General features: G+C 36.5%; 1 protein-coding gene across 1 annotated transcript in view; it reads right to left on the reverse strand.

Annotated features, from left to right (window-relative positions):
- LOC113675954 (transcriptional repressor NF-X1) overlaps positions 1–15,755 on the reverse strand; it is a 30,906-nt gene that overhangs the window by 3,760 nt on the left and 11,391 nt on the right. The window contains exons 11-23 of the mRNA XM_027192556.2: positions 13,989–14,206; positions 13,359–13,492; positions 12,454–12,484; positions 12,134–12,207; positions 11,441–11,552; positions 7,519–7,638; positions 7,042–7,121; positions 3,819–3,920; positions 3,309–3,437; positions 2,911–3,002; positions 2,436–2,537; positions 611–652; positions 34–123 (exon numbers count right to left, since the gene is read on the reverse strand). Coding sequence (XP_027048357.2) covers positions 34–123; positions 611–652; positions 2,436–2,537; positions 2,911–3,002; positions 3,309–3,437; positions 3,819–3,920; positions 7,042–7,121; positions 7,519–7,638; positions 11,441–11,552; positions 12,134–12,207; positions 12,454–12,484; positions 13,359–13,492; positions 13,989–14,206 — 1,326 coding nt within the window. The remainder of the gene's footprint in view (positions 1–33; positions 124–610; positions 653–2,435; positions 2,538–2,910; positions 3,003–3,308; positions 3,438–3,818; positions 3,921–7,041; positions 7,122–7,518; positions 7,639–11,440; positions 11,553–12,133; positions 12,208–12,453; positions 12,485–13,358; positions 13,493–13,988; positions 14,207–15,755) is intronic.

The following is a 15,755-nucleotide window of genomic DNA, read 5'->3' on the forward strand; positions in this document are numbered from 1 at the left end:
GGCAAACTCCTGTCAAGATTCATTGTCACTTACTTGGCTTCCGTCCAAAGGAATGGTGAAAAGCGAAATGAGACCTCTTGGGACAAATCAGCATTTTCAATGTTAAGTGCTTCGGCCAACCGTCTGTTGAAAAGATAAAAAAGCCATACCAAGTAATTGCTGGATTACTGAGCGTGACAGAGCCGAGTGACTGTAAAGCGTTTTGTTGCATCACAGATTATCTAAATCGTCCGGAAATCATGTGATACTACTACTACTACTACTACTACTACGACTACTACTACTACTACTTACAATAATAATAATAATAATAATAATAATAATAATAATAATAATAATAATAATAATAATACAACTGACAAAAACTGTAAAACATTCAAACTTGAAAAGATTGTGATCAGCAATCATTCAGCACTGACGCAATGCTAACGATCTGTTTTCAAGTTGCAGTGTAACCTGTAGCCCATCAAAACATCTCGAACGTTTCGTGTGTTGTCGAATCCCAGACATGACACCAAGTTACGCAGTACAGTACAAATCGCAAATACTTTAAGACAAGACGTCTGAGTAAATTCTTTTCCAAAGGGGGTCTTGAAAAACAATGAAATACCTGTTTCGTTCGTGTACATGACAATCACTGTTACACTCAAGCCTGAGGAAAATACAAACGGGACAGCCAATATACTGAGATCTACAACTAATTCTCTAGAATCCTTGCAGGAAATATTAGGTACCAGTGGAGACTTCCCTCCATCGTTGGCCTTGTCAATGTCTATTATAATTAATTCCCTTACTACTTCATAAAAATTCATGCAGTTGTGAGTCAACTGATACACTCAACAACCATTCCCTGATTTTAATTTGGTGTGTACGAATCAACACTGATTTGGACTAGGACATTTTACACAACTTACTTTACCCAGTATTTTCTCGAACTTTTCTTTTCAGCTGAAGTTAAGAATATGTTGACACAACATTGCAGTCTCTTAAGTTAATTAAAATTCCCAAGGAACGTACCCACTAATGCACCACAACTATAAAATAAAAAGGATTTCCGAAGAGATTTTCTACAGATAATAGATTGTTTCGAAGCAAATCACAAGTTCAGAAGTCACCCCGCCAAAACATTCAGTCGTTTTCATTCAAGTCTGAATTGTAAAAAGGTGTTCCTGAGTTTTTTCTGTTTTTCTTTATGGAGAAGACTAATTATTCTTACGAGTTTTCTAATGAATAAACTGAATCTTTCTTCAAAAAAATTTTTTCCCACAACAACCATCGACGTTGTTTCCAAATTGCTTGTGGAAATGGACAACGTCATTAACAATAACAAATGAACTCATTTAGGTAATCTAAAATACAGTTGAGGCTGGTTATGACATATTGCAAAGGTTGCTTCTACAGGACTCTTTTGTCTTGGTGGCTCTCAAGGGAGCCTTTTTTGGGAGTATTTTTTCAACAGGTTCAGTGTGTGAAAAGTGAACTTCTCTCGGGTGCAGCAGTTATTTAACAGAATTATTTGAGATACCCTTAATTTTACACGTGTCACATATACTTAAGATCAATAAACTGTATGTGATGGTGGCTAGGTACTCAGGTGGGGATGGCTGGGTACCTTTCGTGTTCATCCTATCGCGGCATTGCCGGCCCAAGATCACGTTTCGAGAAAGGCGAAAAATAATGATCTATTCATTAATGAAGGCTTCAAACGAGTCTGAACGTTACCCTCGCGGTGTTAGGATAAGCATAGAACCGTTGAGGAATTGAGCGTACTCTCAAAGAAAGTAATTTCTCTGAGGAGGAAAAGAATAGACCCTAGAGAAATGTCTGGACACAAACCACCTCGGACCGGATAAGGCTCGAAATTCTGGTGTGTAGCCTCTGCTTCACGCCAAGGATCGGTAAGACTATATGGGACACACTAGATGTGAATTAGTTTTGTTCAGCTTAAATTATAATGTCAATATTTGCATAATTTAGCGTTCTAAACCGACGATGACTTATTCCCCTTACAACGTCTTACTAGCTATATAAATTATCAACGATATCTCCGTAACCTAACACCGCGTCATCTGGGCGGTCACGTTGGGACTCACACAAAGTGTGAAGCCTTCATGCAAGAAAAGACACTTTTTCACTTTTTGGAGACGTGAGATTGGGAGGCCTGTGACCATGGAATGTTGGATACGTTCAGACACGACAGAAAGTTTCGACGCATTTACCTATGATTTATAATTTTTTTGAAATATTTTTAAGCATATATTTTTTTTGTTTCAAAAATACTGTTGAATTGACGCGAATCACATGTAATAGAAGCGAAACGACTGTAAAACGATACGCCGAGTGACCTGTAAATGCCACTAAAATATAGTGGCGAGTACAAGGAACCCAACTGCTAAAATTTTTAAGATGAAGAAACTTGTTGAAACTGAGCTTACTCTCGTAACTTCTTATCATCCACTTTCATCATGCTGCTGATATCTATACACTGGCCACTTTGTAAATCTTTCATCTTGGTTGCAAGTGTCTCCGTGGCCAGGCTACAATACAAACACACCCACCCTCTCCTGGTTAGCACTGTGGTAGGATTTAGTTATTGTTATGAAAATTTTAAAAAAAATTACTTTCCTCTTTCAAATTACAAACAAATTAGATACATATCAATTTTTCAATCCCCAGGCTACCTACTAATACAAAAAAAAAAAAAAAAAAAATCAGCAAATAATAATGAGGAACAGCAACTTAAGTTCCTTTCAATTTCACCATGGAAATTGTATTCCACTTTAACTGCGATTTCAAAGTAAGGAGTTAGATTTAAAAGTAAATCGAAAGAAAATCACGGATCATACAAAGTACCTCTGACGTTGTAGTTGCTTATGATACACTAGCTTCAAGCACTGTAATTAACCTTACCGCTGATATGCTTGAGTAACAGCCGTCTTTTCGCCCCCTTGAAGACAGGGTAACTTTTCTGAACGTCTCCCACATTTGCATTTTACTGTGACCTGAAAAGAATCTTTCCTCTTAAAAACCCTGTATGAACACCATCCTCAGTTGCTTCCACAAAAAAAAAGCTACATTAAACAACAATAAAACAGGAAATCCAACATGATAATGTCTACCTGATAGAGTGCTGGTATTGAGGGGGAAAGGGGGGAGTCGGCTTTTGATTGACTAACAAATTTTTCAGCTGACTTCTGTTACAGAAACCGAGATATACACCAACAGAATGAGCCATTTAGCTCGTTATCACACTTGAACCTTCATTGGAACGTAGTTTTTAATTTGAACAGGAACTTAACGAAACATACCTTGACTTTGCATGGTATTGCTGGGCATTGCTTGCCAGAATGGCAGGTTGCTGCACATGGGTGACCACAATTCTTACGTGGAAACTCGCAGGGTTGTAAACATGGCTCATCGTCACTCAGACATGGAAGCTGAATGAACACAACAAATCTTTAACTAAAAACTTCAAGCAACCTGGGATTGATGTTCCGTTATCCCTCTTTGGAAAAAAAGTAGTTGATCTATACATAAAAACGATTTTGTTAAACTGGTATCAGACAATTCTACACGTTACGACGTTACCAATTGGCTCTGCAATAGTAAGGCGCCAAACAGAAGTCCCATGGAAACCCTATAATTATTATTAATTTCTTCACTAAGTTACATGCGATCAGATTAAGATTCTCTGTAGTCCATGGTACAAGTATATCAGGTATATCAACTGTCCACACAAAATTGATACACAAACAGACGATATGTTGTTGGTTTGGAAAATTTGATCTCGAAAACAAATAAATTCTTCATTGAATTACCCTATGACAAATTTTAAGACATTTGTGTCCACAATTCAGTGGTTTTCCACACTCCTTTCCACATGAGACATCATTTACATGGCACGGAATGTTGTGTCGAACCTTAAAGAAACCAGATCAAATTCATGACATCGAATGATAAAGGATTTCCTCCATGTTATCTGCTTCCATTAGTGAATGCACTATCTTTCCATTGCTATGAAAAAACCTAAACCAAACTCGGAGAGGGAAAAACACTCAATAAGTCGAGCAAATTAATGCAACTGTGTAAAGACCGAAATCACTTTACTTTGATATTCAATTAACACCAGTTGTATATTTGACAGCGCGTAGGGATGGTAGTTCTAACATTTTGCTCATTCTTACTGCTTTTTTATAATAAGGACATGGACAGTAACGATCCACAGCAAACTGTTTTAGTTCTGAAATTGTGCAGAAAACTTCCAGGGAGAAGGTTGGTTGCCAGTGGCAGAAACATGTTATTCATTCATCAGTCCCCCATGAGGATTCAAACCTGAGACCTTCAGCATTAGCAATTGCATGATCTACCCAAATCTACCATCATGCCTTAATTATCAACAAATGCATATCTCTTTTGACATTGTCGACCAAATTAGTGAACTAACTAACAAGATAAAATGGTGCAACTGGTTAAAATGGTTGAACTAGAAAAAATGGCCGAACCACTTCAAATGGTCAATTAGACAAATTAGTGCAATTGATTAAGATGGTGTACCCAGATAAAATGGTCCAACTGACACCAATGATCTAACTAGGTCTAACTAGTCCAACTAAATGTTCCAACTAATGACATGTGATTAAAATGGACCAACCGGTTAAAATGGTTTTACTAGGCAAAACACTCCAACTGTTGAAATGAAACTAACTTCTTAGTTTAAATGGTCGAAGTAGAGAAAATGGTTGCAGGGTAGAAGTAGTCTATCTAGAGAAATTGGTCAACCTGGTTACTATGGTTAAAATGACCTGAGTAAATAAAATGGTCAAACTGCTAAAAATCGTCGTACTAGATAAAATGGTTGTTTGGCGCGCGAGCTGTGATTAAAGGAGCAAAAAAACACGTTTTAACTAAAAATGATACAAACAGGTTAAATGCGAACCTTTCATATCCAGAAAAATATCGACCTTAATCGACGAGGCTCTCGCGAAGGCCACAAACCATTACACTTATCAAAATAAGCCCAAATTTGGGGTGTATGTCATTCTTTGTGTGCAGCCTCCTGATTCCATGACATCTTTTACAAGGAAGCTGTGATATGATTGATGCGAGAAACACGCCCTAAACGTTGTGATTGGTGCAAGATATCCAAATACTGTGATATGATTGGTGCGAGATACATACCCTTATGCGGCAATCTGATTGGTGAGAGATAAATACCCAAATGCGGCGATCTGATTGGTGCTAGCAACATACCACTCTTCATGCTAACAAAGGATTATTTTTCTTTTTTATAAAAAAAATTAAAAATGGTCCAACCGTTTACAATGGTTTAACTAGGTAAATGGGTGTATTGCCTAAGACAGTCCAATTGGTGATAATCGTCTGACTAGATAAAATGGTCTAAGTACTTAAAATGGTCCATCTAAATAGATTGATCCAAGGGGTTGAAATGGTGAAACTAGAAAAATAGTGGAACTAGTGAAAATAGTCTAGGGCGAGAAAGTGGTTCAACCGGTAGAAATTGTCGAAATAGAAAAAATGGTCCAGCTGGTTAAAATGACCTAACTAAATAAGTATTCAAACCGCTTTAAATGGTCTTACTAATAAAAATGGTCATACCAGTGAAATGGTCCAACTGGCACAAATGGTCCAATTATGGAAAATGGAAACGGAAAACCCGTTAAAGTGGTCGAACAGAATAAATCAGTTCAAACAATAGAAATGGTCTTACTAGATAGAATGGTCCAGCCACTTAAATGCTCTAACTAGGGTAATTGGTTGAACTATTTACACTGGCCGGACTAGGAAAAAAGATTCAACTTGTTAGAATGGTCCAGTTGGTTAAAGTAGGGTAATAAGATAAAATGGGGTATTTTTATAAAATGGTGAAACAAGATAGAAGGGTGGAACATATGAAAAGGGTCATATTAGAGAAAATTGTCTAATTAGAGAAAATAGTTCAACTGGTAAAAATGGCCTAATTAGAGAAAATGGTCCATCCGGATAGAATGACAACTTAATAAAATACTCAAAACACTTAAAATGGTCTTACTAAATAAAATGGTCATACCAGTGAAAATTGTCTAACTACATAGAAAGGTCCAACCAATTCAAATGGTCTGATTTACAAAACAAATGGTTCAACTTGTTATAAATATCCAGCTGATTAAAATGGTCCAACTGGATAAAATGGTCTAACTAGAGAAAATAGTCTAACTTGTTAAAATGATACCACTGGTGAAAATAGTTAGAGCAATTCAAAAGGTTCAACTTGTTAAAACGACCTAACCAGAAGATATGGTCTAACTGGTTAAAATGTTTAATTTGGTTTAAATGGTCTAACTAGAGAAAATGATCTAACAAGATAAAATGGTCCAACTCGTAGTAAATGGTGTAACCAGAGAAAATGGTCCAACTCGTTAAAATGATGCAACCAGTTAACATGGTGAAACAAATTAAATTGATCCTAACTGGTTAAAACTGACTTACTTGGGTTATTTTGGTTAGTCTTAGACCCCTTGAAATTTTTCAAAACGGAGCAAAAGATGGCCAAATTAACCCAAATTAACCTCCAGCGCCACCTTAAAATGATCCAACTGCTTAACAAGGTCTAAATAAAATGGTTATAAACTGACCTTACTGGGTAAAATGGTTTACCTTGTAAAAATGGCCCAACTGATTAAATTGGTTGTACTTCCTGATCCTAGCAGCATGTAAGACACTTGTCTCACATCCCATTCCTAGTATGTGGCTTAACTGTCTGAGTTCTGTTGCTCAGTGGAAGAGCATTAGCACTCCGATTTGAAGGTCTGAGGTTTTAAACCAGGAGGGAGACTCCAAAATTTTCTTTAACCCACTCTCATGATCACTGAATAAATTTTTTGTTTATTTAATTGTTGCATCCTGGCTACAAGTCTGGACAACTTGCGTCATTTTGAAATCAACCCTCAATAAGATTGGGTCTTATACAAGTAATTCTCAAGCATTATGCCAACAAACCACAACAGGAAGCTTTGGTATTGTGAACATACAGGCCAACAGTACCTCATGGTCTCCCATACATTTTTTCTTGGTCAATATTGTGCAAGGAGGGCACGATTCTTCACTGTGGCATGTATGATTCACTAATGATCAAAATAAAAGTATATTACAGACAACACTCTTGATTTTCATTTCATTTATGACTACAATACTTGGGCAACTTAGGTACTTGCCTTTTGCTTACAGTTTCCAATTAACATCACCACTCTCCTTCTTGTTTAATTCAACTGTTGTCGTGCTTGCCTCCTTCTCTGTTATTTGCATGTATTCAAAATAATTTGTTTTGAAAGGTCTACCATACCATAGAGTATATACAACAGTAGTACTCTGAACTATTGCTTGTGTTTAAGCCCTTTTGTGATTCTAAAATAAACTGGGAAAGGGAAAGTGTGTATAAAATTCTTTGCCAATGAGATAAAGAACGCTTTCGGGTGAAATAACCTTCAACCTGCAAACTATATATGTGAATAGCTATCATACCTGGATGGTGACAAGTATGAATCCTTGAGCAAGGCTTGTCACACTCAGGAGGTGTAGTTCCACATGGGATTGGTGGGTACAAAACTGTAGCTCCACAATAACATTTTAATTCGTCAAAGCCTGAAAAAAGGGACTTAGAGTTTCAGAAACTTAATAAAAGTCAGCTAGCAAATTTTTAGTTATGTATCTTATTGAAAGGGTAATTTGACATTATCAATAGAGTTGATTAAGTAAATTGGCCACCATAAAGAGTTGGAAAGGTTTGTTATCATGAAAATGTAAGAAAGTGTTCATGGTATTGTAAACTTGTTTATCTTCGCTCACAATGATAGAGTCGTTTGTTATTGGTCAATTTTCAGCATTTAGACACACACTTCCTGCAACAAGGACCCAATTCCCACAGCTTCTGTACACATCCAAAGACTTTCAAGAGAGAAATGTCATTGTTTGTCTCATAAATGAGGCCACTACGGAAGTGGATTGCAATGTTTGACTGCATACTGCCTCTCTTCTTGAGGTGATGACATCAAATAAGTATGTGTGACCTATACATCATGAAGGAAATGATGCAGTCTTCCTAATGTAGTCTTAAATGTTCACACCTATCAGACCAAGATGGTTTACCAAAGATAAATCAAGGCAGTATACTGTTTGTCTGCTCATTCAGCTAACCTCTTATTTCTGCTAACAGGTAACTCAGACTTTTCAGTGCTCAACCCAGCCCACTTTGTGCCTATCATCAGTGGTGAAACGACTCAAGAAAGCAAGATCATAGAGTCCTTTGCAGTGCTTTCAATAAGATTTGAAGTCAGTGGCTACCTCAGTAAGGCACTTGCAAGAGAATAATATGAAAAAATTCCCCTCTCAATAACCCATTAGCTCCATTCAGTAAAAACTGGCTTCAAATGGCATTTTTTGTGTTAAACTTTGGTAAATGGTCATTAAACATTGGACAATCAAAACCTTCTTTTTGTTGACATGCAAACTTTCTGCCAGAGTTGCACACTTAAGTCCTCTCTAAGAGGACATATGGTTACTGGTTACCAAAATCTGAGTCAGTATAAATATCTTGGAAACTCAAAATCTTTTTCTGCTGCAAATGTGGTATACGATGAGACAATATCAATCATTTTTATCAAAACTCATGTAATAAGGTAGAAGTTGACTAAAAGAACTCTAAAAGATCTTGGGTTGTTTGCTTGAAAGGTTCCAAAAAGTCACATATCCAGAATGGTGGTAGCCTTCCAACATCGCATGATACAAAACACTTTCAACAGGCAGTTGATCAAAACAACCCAAGACGATATCCTGTGTGCATCAAATTTCTGTCCAAACTTGTTCTCCATTTTCTACCCAATGTTCCAGACCCTCCTTTGCCTAGCCATGCCAGCTTCTTTTCTATTTTTCTACTTGTACATCACTCTGAGTGGCAGTTGCTCAAAGTATTTGCATAGTTACGCTATGACCTTTGATAACAGAGTCTTCTGCTTGTAATTTGAAACAAACCTCCAGTCTCCCACCCACCTGGAAACACAGAACACGTTTCTTGTGATTGCAAGTTTTGTCTTTGTTTTTTTTTCCTTTTACTGGGTGAAATAAAAGATATATGACAGTGAATTCTGTCAAGCTGCTAACTGCTTCACAAAAATCATGAAAAGTCATTTGTTCACTCATGTTCTGGCTAACCAGTAACCATAAGATCATGGTTTTCTTCACTAGATGATAAGGGATCAATAGCTGTTTTTAATTAAGCAATTTTTATGCAAATGTAAGATCTTTGCAAACAAGTTGATTTGCGTGTGCTATCAACAAGCGCGCTATTTTAACAACTTTGGTTTCAAGTTCATTTACTAACATGGAAAGAGGAAGAATTGCCGTTGTTTTATTGTTCAAAAATATTTGATGATTTTAGTTCAGCACAAAGTCGTTTGAAAATTATCTTACGTAACTGATGATGTGTACATCTGGATTTATGTAGAACATGCCAAATAAACAGAAAAAGAAAAGTGCGAGTACAAGAATAAATCTAAAAGTCAAAGACCACAGAAATTGAAAAACAAATCAGATGAATGCTCTAATACTAAATTGACTATTACTTTCTACATTATTTTGTTATTTTTCTGTTCTGTAAATTTGACTTGGATGTGGCAAAGTACACCCAAGGATTCCCAATAGAATACCCTCCAGAGCTCTGGTGGGTGGTGGGTCATTGAAAACACTGCCTTTGACATAGAATGATTGTTTACAAATATTCCAATCAACACAGTTGTACAAGCAGCTCTGCAGGAACTTGAAAATGATTATATTTTACCCAACTGCATAACAACACTTAGATCATGGATCTCCTCAAGTTTGTATTGATATGTATGTACTTCCAGTACAATGGATCAATTTATAAACAGACAGAAGGCACAGTCATAGGGGTCTGGTTTCCACTGTTGTTGCTATCCTCTATATGAAGAGGTTTGAAGAACAAGCAGTAACATCATCCCCCCAGGATTTGGAAGCACTACATAGACAACACCTTTATCATCTTGGCATGTGAGAGCATAGAAAGCTTCCTACAGATTTTAAACTGACAGCCTTCCATTTTCTTCACTATGGAAAAAGAAAACAGCAACAGAGCCACCTTCCTTCACAATGCAGTTAAAAGAGAACCTGATGGATGGCTACCCACTGGCATAAACAGGAAGATAACATACTTACTACTACTAAGCCCATAACTCATACCATCCACAATCAGTAAAGCACAGTATTATCAAGTATCTACGAGCATGCTAAATGTCTCCAATCAAAACCCTCCATTATCTTTATGGAGAAGAAACATCTGTCATCATATGTTGTTTCCAACGGTTATCCTTCCTCTTTCATGCAGAGGGTAACATAGCCAAGACACCTACCACAGCATTGAACCTTCCACTGAGTTGAGATCCACTCCAGTCCTGCCCTATGTCAAAGGTCTTTCCGAACAAATTTGGAACTGTCTACAGCAACTACGTTTTCCAACTGAAAGAACTCTAAAAGATATTGAGTTGTTTGCTTGAAAGCTTCCAACAAGTCACAAATCCAGAATGATGGCAACATCACATAGTAAGAAACACTTTCAACAGGCAGTTTTTTAGTCAAAGACCATGCTACTATCACACCAAATAGGTGACCAAAGGATACTTGGTTTAAAGGATGCTCTGTGAGTGCAGCAAGGTCTACATTGACAAGATTGGAAAAGAGAGAATCAAAGAGCACGACAGGGATAAACTACTTGCAAAAAAATAGACCTCCACTGTTTCAGCATGTCGGAACACCACTTGCTCTGGAACAAAGTGAAGTTTACTCAATGTGATTCCAATTTCTACACACAAAGGGTGAAAGAGGTAATACACATAAGACAATCCAAAACCTTGCTTATTTACACTTCCCTGTCTAATGTTCAATGATTGCACACACCAAGAATGGTAGAGTTCTTTAAATATCTGCCTGAAGAGCTGTTAAAATCACAAAATTCTACATTCAAGCTGAATTACTGAATTGCAGGTTATCCTGTTCTACCTCTGAAGGTGAATTCTGGTAAGGTTGTTGAAACATCACTGACTATTGGGTAAGTCATTGATTGGACAATCGCTTTGTACTATCAACAGTTTAGATCTTAAGTAGCATTTCCTATTGGCCATAGTTGTCCGAAGGGTGGAGCATGCTATCCTCTGGATAAATCTCTAGCTGGTAGATAGTGATTTTTCCATTGGATAACATTATCCCCCATTGGTCTATTGAGTTGTCTTTTTTAATATGCAGATGTGCCAGTTTTACAAATATGGCAAATTTTTTCTAACTGATGTCCTCTGTTGACAAAAATGATTGTTGTTTTTTTTTTTGTACAGTAACAAGGCTGGGGTAACACAAACTCATGAGGTAAGAAGACTGCTACCTGACATCAAGCAAGGTGGACAATAACCAGCAGGGTGGCAAGGTTCTGGGCATTGATGAAGACCACATTGCAGCTTTTTACCACAAATAAACTCACACTTGTGTTCCACATCCTTAAGGAATAAGAACACAGCCAAGTTAATGCAAATGGTGTTTAAGAAAACACATACCTACATGAGACAGTGCATGGCATTCACTTGTACTCATTTGTAAAATACTGAAATACATTTAATGATTCACTCCAAATAATCATGTCTGTCTGTCATAAGACAAAACAAAAATTATGATAAAATAAACACTTTACTGAATGATATGATCCTCCTTACCATAGTCTGCAGAGCTGAGGGACATTTGATCAAAAGGGCTACACAAATAAGTGGTAGAGTCACAAAAGGTATAGGAATTGAAAACTGCAAACTTGAACCTTTTTTTTCCCTTTCTTGCCTTCAAGTCCATCAAGTTCCCAAAAACACTACCAGCTAAGCGCAAAATACTTTTTCTAGGGGAACAGTTTAAGTTGGGTATTATGTGTTATACATAACAGAGACTGTTGAGCTAGCAATTTAATTAGAGACATAAATTGCGAAAAACTTGTCAGGTTGCTTAGTAAAATCTCACAGAAAAATTGACTATTTGTTGCTGAAATGAGTACAATAGTGAACCACTATCCTTTAGAATAATCCCAAGCACTTACCCCACAGCATTTCTTGTTACACCTGTGTCGTCCACATTGTCTTTTCTTGTTACAGCGTTGGTCACAGGTATATTCTTTTTTTTTGGACATGAGGGGAGAAAGTAAGTCTTGTAAGACCTAGTTTTGTTAAAAATTCATTTAGATCTAGGTGATATCTGGTAGTAATAAACTTAAGACATTATTCAGGTCCAAGTTGCAAACTTCAGACACCTTGTTCAATCAGTTTTGAAAAGTACTTGAAAAAAAATTGACAACTAAGCAATACCTTAAACAGAACCTTTGAGCATGTCTACAGTGTGCAGTTTTCATAATAAAATTACCTTCAAAGTTTATCTCTGAGCAAGGGATCTCCTGTGGAAGGAAAAAGAACACATCCAGAATGTTACACTGGAAATACACTTGCACCTCACCACAACACTCACCCTGGGACAAAAAGAATTGTCTGTTGCAGTGAGGTGGTTATTTCAGGGGGACATGGATAATAATACTCCTGTTTTTTTTTTAGTAAGAACAGTTTTGGCCAGAAAAATTGCCTTCTGCAACATACAAACAAATGTGGATTGATTATTTTCTCGATTAAAAATTTTTCAAATCATTCATTTTTTGGTTTTTCTTGCAGTCACTATCAGTATGACCTGAAACAAAGTAATTATATCCAACATGGTTCTACAAAGTTGTAAATTATGAACAAATTTAATGATGAAATATTTGGAAAAATATATTTAGTCAAGAAGACACAGTGAGTACATCAGTTTCTACAACATTCTCTTTCAGTATAGAGGACAAATTTCTTGCAAATGAAATGAACGTCACAAGAGTTATATCTGCATCAGCAAGCTGTCATGCATTTTGAAACTCCATTCACCAATTGCTGATTATCCTGATTACAAGAAAATGATCTGTACGAGATCCCAGTCATTATGTAAACATTTAGGGATACTTTGAACAGAACTTTAGTAAGCCTTTAAGCCTCTTGTGAAAACAGAACTTGGTAGATTTGAAAAGGGGAGAAATTAGGTCATTTTAAATTCTGTGATAATTACAACATACTGCAGGAATTCCAAATCAAATATTTGAGACATTATTATTTTAATTCAAGGTAGTATCATTGTGGCCACAGTAGAGACATATCTCACAAAATCATACCATGCTATTGTTAGAGGAAGGACCATTTGCAATAATTCAGTTTGTTTAGGTAAGACCTACTTTGCTGATTGTTACTTACCTTGGAATTTGTACCACATCTACACTTGACTTTTGTCCTTCCATCACAAGGACCACACTCACCTAGATGACATTGCATTTTACAGCAGTGCTCTTTGGTGGTTTTGCCTCCTCTGCCTTCCGCAGATGACAGATCTGTGAAACAGGAGAAAAACTTTTATAGCACTGGGTATTTGAAAACAATTTTTAAACAAGTTGATCTTAATATGTTACCAGAACATTGTAAACTATGTTCTTGTTGTATCACTGTCTTCTCAAGTACCTTGGGATTCAGGACAAGCAGTCAACATTGTTATATAATAAGTTGTATATTACATACAATTTCATGGTGTAATTTCCCTTTAATGATGTAATTGTTAAAAGCTAACTATTGCAGTGACAGTTTACCATGTACCAACACATGTGAAAGTTGTAGGACTGTGAAGAGCACAAGTTAACTTTTAAGAATTCTGTATAGAGCCATTCACCTTAAGAAATAAACTACATTTTGAGCTTAGCCACTTAATAAATAATAAAATAATAAGGAATTCTATTGAAGATTTTTTCATGAAACACTACTCAAAACTAGTTAAAATACACAATATGAAAATCCTCATGGATCTTGTCAAGAATCAAGGTCTTGCCAAAATACCTTTGGATGGACTGCAAGGAAGAACCTTCCCACACATCAATTTGCAGGTTGGCACTGGATCTAAGCAGGATTTTCTGACATCATGACCACCAAGCAAATCAAAAACAGGAGTTTTTCCACATGGACAACTTGTTAAAATTGATGGCTTCAGCAGACATTCTTTACAAACTCCAATATGACAAACATTTTGACAGTTATGGTTACCACAATCAAGGGTCCTTAAATAATACAAGACAATCATGAGACTAACAATTTACATCACCAATAAGTGAATGAGTTGCCAGTAATCAGATCCTTACGTTTGCACAAAGTTTCTGGGATTGCCACAGAGCAAAAACTGCAAGTTGCTAGATATATGGCAAGATGTTATTTGGACATCCAAATAAATATTTTGGAGAACTTTTTCTTGCCACAGTTTTATCATAAATAGGTAAGATTATGTTGATAAGAGGGAAGTTTATTTTTGTCACAGTTATCACAAAATATATTAAAAATTATACATATAAACTTCTCTCCTGAATAAGGTTGGTCCATTGTAAAATCACCAACACATAATGGTCTTGAATATTACAAAATCAGCCACAAATCACTACAAAGTAACTCATTGGAGTCTTTTCAGTTGTACTTGAGTATGCAAAGCCTGTCTTCATACTTGTTAACATATCAAATAAACTAATAACAATGTCTGAAAATATACTTCCTCAAAAGAGAGAAGTCATTGTCAGTGGAGATGTAAATTGTTTTCACCCAGCTGTTGCTCTCTGGCAGGATAATATAAGTGATGAAAAACACAAGGAAATCCCTTGGTCAAGTGACAGTTTGTTTGAGAAAAATCCAGAAGTTTTTGAGCAGCAACTTTTTCTCCTCTTACTCCTTGGAGTTAGGAAAGGAAAAGCAAGATCATAAGAACTCCAGCAGAAATTATGGACATATATTCAGTTGTGCATCACCCCTAAGTAACCCATTTGAAGCTCCTCATTGTTGCACAAGAAAAGGTGGATCATGTGTACTATAGGTGGCCTTGGTCAACATATCGGCTGACAGTCAACTGATATATCGGTCGACTTTGGGTCGACTATCAACTGATAGTCGGTTGATAGTCCATCGATTGTCAGTCGATAGTTGATCGGTAGTCGACCGATATATCAACCGACTGACAGCCGATGCATCGGCTGATATGTAGCAATAAACTGCCGGTGAAGTATCAGTCAAGTATCGGTCAAGTATCGGTCAAGTATCAGTCAAGTATCCACCAAGTGTCCGTCAAGTATTGGTCAAGTATCGGTCAAGTATCGGTCAAATATCGGTCGACTATCGACCAATAGTCGGTCGACTGTCCACCAATAGTCGGTCGATAAGTACCTTGACAGTCGACCGATATATTGGCCGACATGTCAACCAAGGCCACCTATCAAATTTGGTTTGTTCTTATTGATCACAATGAAGAAGCTGTGAAGAAGCAATGAAGGTGTTTAATTACTTTTATGTATCACCATAGTGCTCTTTTGTATAACCAAACCAAGAAAAATTCTGAACGTAGACTTAACACATGTTAAAAAAACTTAAAGGCTTTGTTGAGTTATTTCTTGGTCATTTATAGCTCATTTATTAAATTTTGAGACTATTACCCAATCAGTTTCACAATAATCCTTGTTGATGGAGAAGAGTCAATCAGTAGATTTTATTTCATATTTCAAGGTTGTTTAAAAAAAAACTTATGCTTCTAAAAAAGCAACGATCTCCCTAAAAAACTGATAGTTGAGATGT

The sequence above is a fragment of the Pocillopora damicornis genome, chromosome 9 (assembly GCF_964200805.1).
Source record: "Pocillopora damicornis chromosome 9, jaPocDami1.2, whole genome shotgun sequence".
NCBI classification, from domain to species: Eukaryota; Metazoa; Cnidaria; class Anthozoa; order Scleractinia; family Pocilloporidae; genus Pocillopora; species Pocillopora damicornis.